The 10,460-nt window shown below is 42.3% G+C and overlaps 1 protein-coding gene across 1 annotated transcript in view; it reads left to right on the forward strand.

The window, feature by feature from the left end:
* LOC133404330 (platelet-derived growth factor subunit A-like) overlaps nt 1–8,201 on the forward strand; it is a 9,182-nt gene extending 981 nt beyond the window's left edge. The window contains exons 3-6 of the mRNA XM_061680103.1: nt 4,227–4,334; nt 5,060–5,253; nt 6,840–6,966; nt 7,740–8,201. Coding sequence (XP_061536087.1) covers nt 4,227–4,334; nt 5,060–5,253; nt 6,840–6,966; nt 7,740–7,750 — 440 coding nt within the window. The 3' untranslated portion in view covers nt 7,751–8,201. The remainder of the gene's footprint in view (nt 1–4,226; nt 4,335–5,059; nt 5,254–6,839; nt 6,967–7,739) is intronic.
* The last annotated feature ends 2,259 nt before the right edge of the window (nt 8,202–10,460 follow it).

Consider the following 10,460-nt stretch of genomic DNA (forward strand, 5'->3'; position numbering starts at 1 on the left):
AGTATTATTAACAAAATAAAAAGGTAATTATCATAGTATGAATAAAATAAAACCCAAAAATAATCGTACAAATACAAATAATAAAAACGTAAAAATCTAACCAATATAACTAACATAAAATTAAAAAAAATTATGTAAAAGAATAAATAGTATAAGAAATTAAAATGTAAATGTTTGTGTGTGTAAATGTGTATAATAACTAACATTACTATAAATGTAAAAATTGCTGTATACGTAAAAAAAATAAAGTTGCAGCATATACATAAATGTTTTTTATTTTTTTATTTTTTACAAATTGTAGTATTCATGACAAAATAAACAGCAGAAATTATAGTATAAATAAGCTGAAACAAAAATCATTGCATATATAACAAAAATTTAAAATAATAAAAATGTAAAAAGGCGGCACGGTGGCCGACTGGTTAGAGCGTCAGCCTCACAGTTCTGGGGACCCGGGTCCAATCACCGGCCCCGCCTGTGTGGAGTTTGCATGTTCTCCCTGTGCCTGCGTGGGTTTTCTCCGGGCATTCCGGTTTCCTCCCACATCCCAAAAACATGCATGAATTGGAGAATCTAAATTGCCCGTAGGCATGACTGTGAGTGCGAATGGTTGTTTGTTTCTATGTGCCCTGCGATTGGCTGGCAACCAGTTCAGGGTGTACCCCGCCTCCTGCCCGATGACAGCTGGGATAGGCTCCAGCACGCCCGCGACCCTAGTGAGGAGAAGCGGCTCAGAAAATGGATGGATGGAAAAATGTAAAAATCATCATATGAAATTCAAATAATAAAATTCGGTAACCTAATAAGCTCCATTTACTTTTAATATGAATTTGCATATGGTTTATATTTCTATATATTAGTAATAATTGTACTTGCATATGTGTGTCTGTCCTTTCTCTGGTGTTGTTGTTGTTGTTTTTGGAAGGGGAATTTTCTGCCCCGATTTCCCATGCAAACATGATCATTAGAGTGATTAATGTGCCATTTTTATTCTTTAGTAATTGATCAGAGCAATTTTATTGATCTGGATGCGCTATATCCAGTAAAATGTCGAAAAATAGGAGCTTGTGGTTACTTTCAACTCTATTAAACTTGTGCGACATGAGGCTCGCAACGTTGAACGTCTTGAGGCCGCCCCTCCCTCCCAATCAGTCAGTCAGTGGCATGAAAGAACAAATTGGAAGTATTAATGCTGTTGTTCTGTTCGAGTTCTCATGGAGAGGATGCTGTCCTCTCATCTCATTAGCACGGCGTTGCTAAGAGACCGACTTGCCCCGTTTTGCTCTTTACACTCTCCGTGAACTCCGGAGACGTGCGAGCCGCTTGCCAAAACGTAGACGGACAATTTGTAAAGGAAAGCGGCGCTTCAGCAATTCCACGCAGCAGTTGGAACGCTTGCGAGGATTTCACTTGTGGGAGTCGAGTCTGAGACGTTTGCCTACGATGTCATGGCGCTCTCACCCTGTTAGCTCCACAAAGGCTAAGGCAAGTGGTCTAAAAATTATCCCCCAAGAACTATAACCCTTGAAGTGTAAGGCCATGTTAGCCAATCAGAAGCTTGGAGAAAGTCATTTGGGCAAAATGCACACTGGTAAATTGAGGAAAAAAAGGAAAGAGGAATTACTAAATAAATCCATCCATTTTATTCATGTGAGCTAGTCTAAGGTTTTTTGTTTTTTTTCTTGGTAATTGCATGATAGTGTGACTCATGAGAGTACCAAAAGCCTGGAAGTGCTATAGTATTGCGTCATATAGGTCATTTTTGCCAAACTTTACTGAGCCAAGTCACATATTTCCCATGAGAAATATCTCACGGAACAGCACCGAACCACAATTTTACATTAAGTATTTATACTAAAATATTGATAATCTCGGGCTGTATTTTCGTGACTAGCGCAGATTTTTGGTGACATTTAAAAGCGGGACGTCCTGCGCTAGTGCGGGTGTCGTCACAGCCGACTTTAATCCGGTCCAATCGAAGCGGCTCATTTCATTCCCTTTGAAAGTGGTGTCATAGTTTCGCAGTGAATATTAGTGGGTACCCTTGTTAAATACAGAATGAGCTGGTGAAAACCGCTGGCGACTTAAATATGCCAGCTGATCTCTTATGTCTACATCCACTCCAAAGATTGTTCGTTGATCGTTGGAAGTCGTCGGTCGTCGCGTTGTTTTGTTCTGGTGCTTCTTCAGTGTTTGATTAGAGAATCCTCCCGATCTCAACTGCCAACAAGGCGGACAAAGAAATACTGATCACGTGTGTGAAAACTATATAGGGTGCAAACTAATGTCCTCTTTTTTAATAAAGTTCCTATTAAACAAGTGTGCTGCGTGTGCATGAAGTGATAACGTGCACTCAAAAGAAGCTTTTGCCGAGCGTAAAGGGCCACTCTGCCGATTCATTTTTCATGTGCGGCGCCACCATTAATCCTGACATCATTGACATGCAAATAGTGAGTGTGACGGCTCCCCCCCGGCCTGGGGGGGTGGTCAAGTGGCTCACTTCATTATGTCGTTGTCACGCCGCCCATTATTTGGTCTGGGCTGGAAGGCCACTATGTTGCCATGTATAATTCATGCTGGAATTCCTGCGTGTCAGGGCTGAGGTTGAGATCAGCCGAGCGGGACGGGGGGGATATTTTTTGGGAGGCGGGCCGACATGCACCGGACACTTTATTAGGTACACCTGTGCAATGCACAGCAGTGAGGAAACTTTTTTCCTATAGGGTGTTATTATAGCTTGTAATGAGTAAATAATGTTTTTAATACAATGAACCCATGTTCATCATGGGGGATATGTTCCAGGCCCACCCACTCATTGTACAAGTGGAATAGGTGAAAATCCTCGCTACGGAGAAACCATCTAAAGAAACCAACATTTTATTTTTTAATAGTTTTACCCCCACACACTTTAAAACACATTTTTAAACATTTTAAATGTTTTTCAAATTACAATGTATATAAAATACTGGAAGTTTTGTAGTATCTCCGTTTTAGGTAGGCAGGCTGAACCTGACTGAAATGATCAGGGGCGTTGCTAGGTTTCGACGTTTGGTGTGGCTTAGCCCCCCCCCCCCCCCCCCCCCCCCCAATAATTTTCTGACGGTGGAGGAGGGTGGGGGTTACTGATGGAAAATCAGTGTGCCGCAAAACATACAATAATTGGTGCTGCTGATGGAATATGTTCATATAATATTTTTTTAGGGTTCCTGAAGGTCGGTTTTTAGGGGGGCTAGGACAATAAATCCTCGCCATAAACACATACTAAATATATGTCTCTTGATCAGTTTTTTGGGGGCTGAAGCTCCCCTAAAATAGGCCTTGTGACGCCACTAGAATAGTCCTTCACAAAAGAAATGACAGTTGGTGACTCACACCCACACTTTGAGCAGTTTGCTCTACCGACGCGCTGCGATGGCAAACTGTAATGGATTTTGAGGGTCCACATCCAGTATATTGTACTGTATCCTTTTTTTTAAACTATAGAAACATAGTGTTATGGGTGAGGTATAATTGGGTTGTCACAAAGAGGGCAAGTGGATGAGAATAAAGTAGTGTGTTGATATTTTGAGAGGACCCAATAAAGGCAGTTTTTAATGTAGGGAGGGCAGTGCAGTGGCGTATTAGCATGTCTGCGTCACATAGCTTATGTTAAATTGGGTTTGATTGTTCGGTTTACTGAAGATATCTAAATTCTCCATAGGTGTCAATGTGAGTGTGAATGGTTGTTTTTGTCTATATGTGACTTGCAATTGACTGGTAACCACTCCACGGTGTACCCCATCTATCGCCCAAAGTCAGCTGGGATAGACCACGAAGTGACCCGTGTTTTCATGCCAACAAGCAAACAGTGGACACATACGAGCCCCAGAAGTGAGTTAACCTAATCTCATCAAGACAGAGCCTCTGATGGATACTTGCCTCTGTATAATGACATCTTTTAGTCGCATGTAAACTTATCTGTGCTTATCAAGCTCCACCATCGGGACACGGTGAGGCTTGTGAGAATCATAAAAGTGAAGCATGCGTGTGAAAATTGTTCTCATATTAATGTGCATTTCCACGCTTTGTAGCGATCTAGCTAATGAGAGTTACACCTTTAGCCTTCAAACATCTGTATGTCTGTGTGTGTAAGTGTGTGCGCATGTGTGTGGGTCACAAGGTTGACACAAGGTTATGGGAATCTTCAACGTGTGACATCCTAACGTGTTGTTTTGTCTTGTGCCCAGAAACCGAGCTGATCGAGGAGACAAAATACGACGATGACAAGGTCTTCTCTCACACCCTCCCGGACCACAGGCGAGCGCAAACAAATGCGCGTCATAGGAGGAGCACTCGTGAGTGCGCTTTTACACACACACACACACACACACACACACACACAGACACACGTGCAAACTAGATATGCAAACACGTGATGCATGTGACACAATGCTGAGACGCAATTCATGCATTACAGACCAAGCACTAGTAAGACATACATATGGTGATACAGGCTAATCATTAGTGATACGTGATACAGGTGGAGCACTGGTGAGACACACATCAGAGGCATAACATTGGTGGAAACCATGATACAAGTGTAGCGTTGGTGAGAAACACAGTTCAAATGTAAGCTGGTGAGACACAGTGACACTGGCCTAACCCTAGTGAGACAAACGATACAGCTGTAATAATTGTGAGACACACAAGAATCCCAATTAGACATGCAATACTGGCAGGTAAAACGCAAATGACACGTGTAACCCCGGTGAGACACATGATAGCAGTGTAACACTGGTGAGACACACACAACATTGGCATAACCCCGGTGAGACAGGCGATGCAGGCGTAGCACTGGTGGGACTCACATGACGTTTGTGTACTTGGGCGTAACACTGATGAGACATGATACAGGTTTAACACTAGTGAGAAACCACACAGGCGGAGCACGGGTGTGACACACGAGACAGACGGAGCACTAGTGAAACACACACATACTGTATGATGCAAGTCGAATACTGGTGAGACCGAAACGCTGCCAGTACTGGTATTGAAAGTGTCTCTTGGTCGCCCCCTGCAGTGGTGGAGGAGGCGTTGCCTGCAGGCTGCAAGGTGCGCACCACCATATACGAGATCCCTCGCAGTCAGGTGGACCCCACCGCTGCCAACTTCATCATCTGGCCACCCTGCGTGGAGGTGAAGCGCTGTACGGGCTGCTGCAACACCAGCAACATGAGGTGCCAGGCGGCCCACAAGCACCACCGCACCATCAGGGTAAGAGGGCATACTACCAACGAACCTTTATTGAGCCAGGTCACCTATTTTACATTAGCAAAGATCCCACCCAAAAGAAATGTTACAAAAAGTATATACTGTACAACGTCTCCCAAATATTTACTCACTGTTGTACTGGCCATTACTCATATATTTCAATTTAGGTGTTGACTGATTAAATTGTGGATAATTTTTTCTCTCCCAAGTCTTGTCTTCTCGTTTCTGCGTGTTCACAAATGTTGAGAATGATTTCCACCATTTTTCCAAACACACGTTAACACCGATAATGCGGGCCCAATGGATTTGACACCATTGCGGGACATTTCATTCAGAATTCTTTTGCAGTCTTTTCTTTCAACTCATCGACTATCAACTGGCTTTGCGGTCTAAAGCTTGTCTTTGAGGTATCCCCATTATAAAAAAATGAACGCTGCCTCTTTGCGATAGTTTTGCGGATTTAAACTGACAAAGCAATACCTCCGATACTGAATCTTTATGCTGTAAAATAGATTCTCAAATCAAAATATCAATAATTTTCATGTTTCAGTCATTTGAGGTCATGGATATCATGAACAGGGAGACGGTGGAAATTAACTATTGAGATCATGTCTCATTGAAGCGCGGTAGGTGGACTTTTTCGTCTACTTGGGTATTATACTCCTCAGTAATTCAGTCACTCACTCTCATATATATATTACTGTGTACTCCTTTTACACACAATGATATAAAGTATGTTTGCATGGTTATTTTTGGTCATTACCTCACTCTGATGACTTGCACTGAATGGAAACTCACTCGGAACGAGGCCTCGGTTGCTGCCTTTGTGTTTAATGTCAAAACCGAAACAAAAGACCGCTGTCTGGTCAACTGTGATTTTAGTTCATCCATCTTTCTCTTCCTTAGCTCGTTTTTCAGAGGGGCGTTAGTGTCATAGATTTTATGAATAGTTTGAAAGTGCCTGAATATGAAATTGTGAAAAAAAAGCCCTCCTGCCATTTCGTGTGGAAGTGCTAAGTTTTCAATTTCTTACTTGCTTTGGCTCCCGCACTGATATTTCACCCTCTCTGTAGCACCAATAATATGAAAGGCTAACAGCTCGGTAGCTAGCCGTATATAGTGTTTGGACATCTTACCGGAACTTTGCAGTAGCTCTCACGGCTGACCGCGCATGTGTCGTACACTTGTGCAAAAACAAGATCTGACTTCCCGTTATGTATGTCAATCAAAGCTAAAGAAGCTGTAACACTGGCTGCACCTCAACGCTTGTATCGGTGAACCTGTATGTCAATCGAAAGGCAAATCCAATTGCGAGAAAGGATTATAGATAGACTAACTGACATTTTTTTGGTGTGTTTGTTTTTTTAGTAGCATGCAAACTACCAACACTTCCTTTGCGATCGACGTATTGGGTACCTTGTCAGGGGCCTCCTACCAATGCCTTTTCAACACCCATAATTTTCACATTTTGTTTTTTTCTTCCAAATAGCATAGCTGGCCGTGTCAATGGTTGGGAATCACTGAACTGCGCAAGGCTTGTTAGTTCCTGTAACTCTGTGTTACTCAGTCATCCGATTGGTTCTATCAAGGTGGCCAAGTTGCAGTATGTGCGGCGGCGGCCCAAACTGAGGGAGGTGCAGGTGCAACTGGAGGACCACCTGGAGTGCACGTGCGCCAACAGGCGGCAGTTCGACCCAACCTCGGACACAGACAACGGTGAGTGTGTAGAGCCAGGAGGTATTTATGGTTCTTTTCCTTTCTCTGTGTGGGTTTCCTGAATGCAACAACACCTCGCACATATACTAACGCACACAATGATATGCATGGACACCTCCCAAGAGACCACTTCCTGCTCCCAGAGGATGTGAACAGAGTGTTTTTTAGTTTCTGGGTCAAGCAGAAAAGTGGCCTCCAGCTGACCTTCCAGTCAGATTCAGAAAACTTCATCTACGTATTCCAGTGGATTGGATAAGGGGCTGGACTATGGACTAACTTTTTTTCATTTAAACGTAATTTTAGATTACAAAGCGGACCGCACGATGCTTGCCTCACAGTTCAAAGGTTGAGGGTTTGAACCTCAGCTCAAAACTCCCCATGTGGATTTTGTATGTTCTCTCCGTGCTTGCGTGGGTTTTCTCTGGGTATTCTGGCTTCCTAAATTCTAAAAACACGCATGTTAGGTTCATTGAAGACTCTAAATTGTCCAGGTGTGAGCGTGAATGGTTCTTTGTCTAAATGCATCCTGTGATTGCCTAGCGGCCGGTCTAGGGTTTACCCTTCCTCTTGCCCAAAGTCAGCATTTATAGGCTTCATCTCGCCTGCAACCCTAGTGAGGGCAAGCCCCATAGAAAATGGATGAGTAGATGGAATCTTAGGGAACGCAGATTTATATTTGAAAACAGACCAACTAAAACTGTGATATTTTGGCTCTTCGATTACGCTGTAAAACCTTGAAACATATTGCCTCTTCTCAACTTTTCCCCTATCAGGCATCAGGTGAATACAGTGGATGGATGATGGAATTAGAGCAGCATTTGGGACAACAGCGAGAGCATGACAAGGCTATACTGCACACTTTTGAGCCATTTAGCATCCTGCTCACGGAACATTACGTAAAGGAAGTAATGCCGCCACCTTTTGGGACCTTTTGGTGGATATTTGACCCACAAAGACGAGCGCCGTTGTTCCTCGATGGAGATACGGGATGAGAAGAGAGGTGGGACTTCTTGCATAACCCTCTCATCGTCGTCTTGGATCATAAACTGGGATGAATCCTCTCTACAGGCTGGGATTAAGACTTAAATTTTTTAAAAATATATATATATTCCGACATTTATCTCGCATATTGTGTACACTCTTGTTTGTATAACCGCTATGTTATCATCACGAAGAAGGCAGGAGGAAACATCCTCTTGACATGTAACCGTTACTAATAAACTATTTATACTGGAGCATTTTTCGCTAAATGGAGTCGAACAGAACACAGTGTATGCGTGCGTGTATGTGTGTGTGTGTGTGTGTGTGTGAGGGAGATTATGTGCAGGATCATAATGCGGAAAGGCTAAAATCTCCACCCCGATTTAAGTGAGAAAAGCACGCAACTACAAGACCACAGGACAAGATTGCGGAAGAGGAAGATCAGTGTTTTCGGAGGTAACGCCACTCGTTTGATCCTCTCCACTTCACTTTTATAGAAGTCAAATCAAGCATATTTGTCAAAAATAGCCTTCAAAAAGACGACCAAGAAAGAAAACGATCATCGTGTTTTCCAAAGCTGCTAAATTGAAACAAAAACACACACATCTGTTTAAGTCACATTAGCTCACATAAAGGAAAAATACAGTGTGCCTACTGTTAAATATGGAGGAGGTTTGGTTCTGGGGCTGATTTGCTACATCTGGCACTGGGTGTCTTGACTCTGTGCAAGGTAAAATGAAATCTAATGACTATGAAGGCAGTTTGGAGCAAAATGTGCTGCACATGGTCAGAAAGTGCAATTATGTTGTGGCAGTTTTTGCATCTGGCATTGTGTGTCTTGATTCTTTACAAGTTACAGTGAAATCTCAAGACCATCAGGGCACTGTGAAGCGAAATGTGCTCGCTAGCTTCAGAAGGCTCGGTTATGTCGTGGGGCTGCTTTGTTATACCAGACATAAAAAAGGTTTTGAGTCAGTGTAATTTCGAGATTTCGATCAGTGTGAGCCAAACGTGAGGCATTTTTGTGAGCCATTTTTCATAATTTCCCAGAATTGCCTATGCATGCATCTTTAAGAATACTGTTTTTATTTGAAAACTCACGCATAGTGTGTCATTTTGGTTGTTTATTTCCACAAGAATGTCGTTTTCGAGCCTGAAAAATACTCTAAAAGTGGAACTTTTTCCCAAACCTTTGACCCTTAAACTGAGATTTGCTCGAAAACGTGTCCTTCTCGCTTGCATCCTGGCATCTCACAAACGAGAAGATATCATGTGCATGTTGGTAAAAGAGGAGACAGATGGGGATAAGAGAGTGTAAGTGAAAGGGAAGAGGGAGGAAATGAAAACAGACAGACTGGAGAACAATGCATGTTGTGTGTCAGAGCCAGAGAAACTGTCATCTCGGTAAAACTCAGCTGAACAGATTAGCAACATGTTGGCTAAAATGCCCGATGCGTCCTGAAACAAGCTGATGTGAGTTAACTACAGAACCTAGATAAGGCGACTTCAACCTCATCTTTGCATTGTCACCAAGATGCTGGAAGTAAACCTTTTGTTTTGACCCCCAAGCCTTGAACTTGACTTGACACCTTGTCTCCTGTTGTTCAAGGAAGGATACAACATGGTGTTGTCATGGAATTGAACAAACGAGAATCACACCGGTTGTATTTCGATTTTATCTTAAAACTGCCTTTTCCACAACAGCTCAGCTTTACTCTCCTCCGGCTGGGCTTGCTTTCCAAAACAGTACAGTGTGAAACTGCAAAAACCATGCATTGAACATGTCAATCCCAACGTGTCTTTAAATGTCAAAATCTGCTTGACCAACGGTGGTTTACGTCAGTGGTCCCCAACCTTTTTTTTCTCCGCGAAGACATATTTTTCTCGGACCGGCAGAGATGTCAAAAGTACTGCTACTCAGTACTGAAGTAAAAAGTACTGATATAAAACAACTTGATAAAACAACTCAGATAAAAGTAAAAGTGCTGACGCCACTCATTTACTCAATTACTAAACTACCAAAGTATACACTTATAAATGTACTTAAGTAAAAAAATAAATCAACATTGGCAAGCCCAATAATAAAATACATATTGTGAGATAGTTCTTTCTTCTGTATCGCTTCAGATGATCGGCATGCTTTCTCTGGGGCCAACAATGGACAGAATAAACACAAATAAAAACAGGTAGGCTTAAGTGAAAAGATGAACCGTTATTTGTATTATTGAAATAGTTCTATACCAAGTAAATAGTTCAAAATAAAAACAAAAAGTTTGGTTTGTTTTAAACGCGACAAATGGGGGTGGGGGAGAACTGAAACTAGTCGACAATGCAATCGATTCAGTTCCCCTGAGAATGAAATGTTTTTTTTTGTTTTTTTTTAATGGTTTTGTTCTGGCAGTGGGAAATAAGTATTTGAAATATTATATGTCAATGCTCGAACGACGATTTACTTCCAGCACGCCAGACTTCAACAAGCTGGCTTTCTAAAGGTTCAAAGGCGCAATTGATGA

Source organism: Phycodurus eques, chromosome 6, assembly GCF_024500275.1.
Source record: "Phycodurus eques isolate BA_2022a chromosome 6, UOR_Pequ_1.1, whole genome shotgun sequence".
Lineage (NCBI taxonomy): Eukaryota > Metazoa > Chordata > Actinopteri > Syngnathiformes > Syngnathidae > Phycodurus > Phycodurus eques.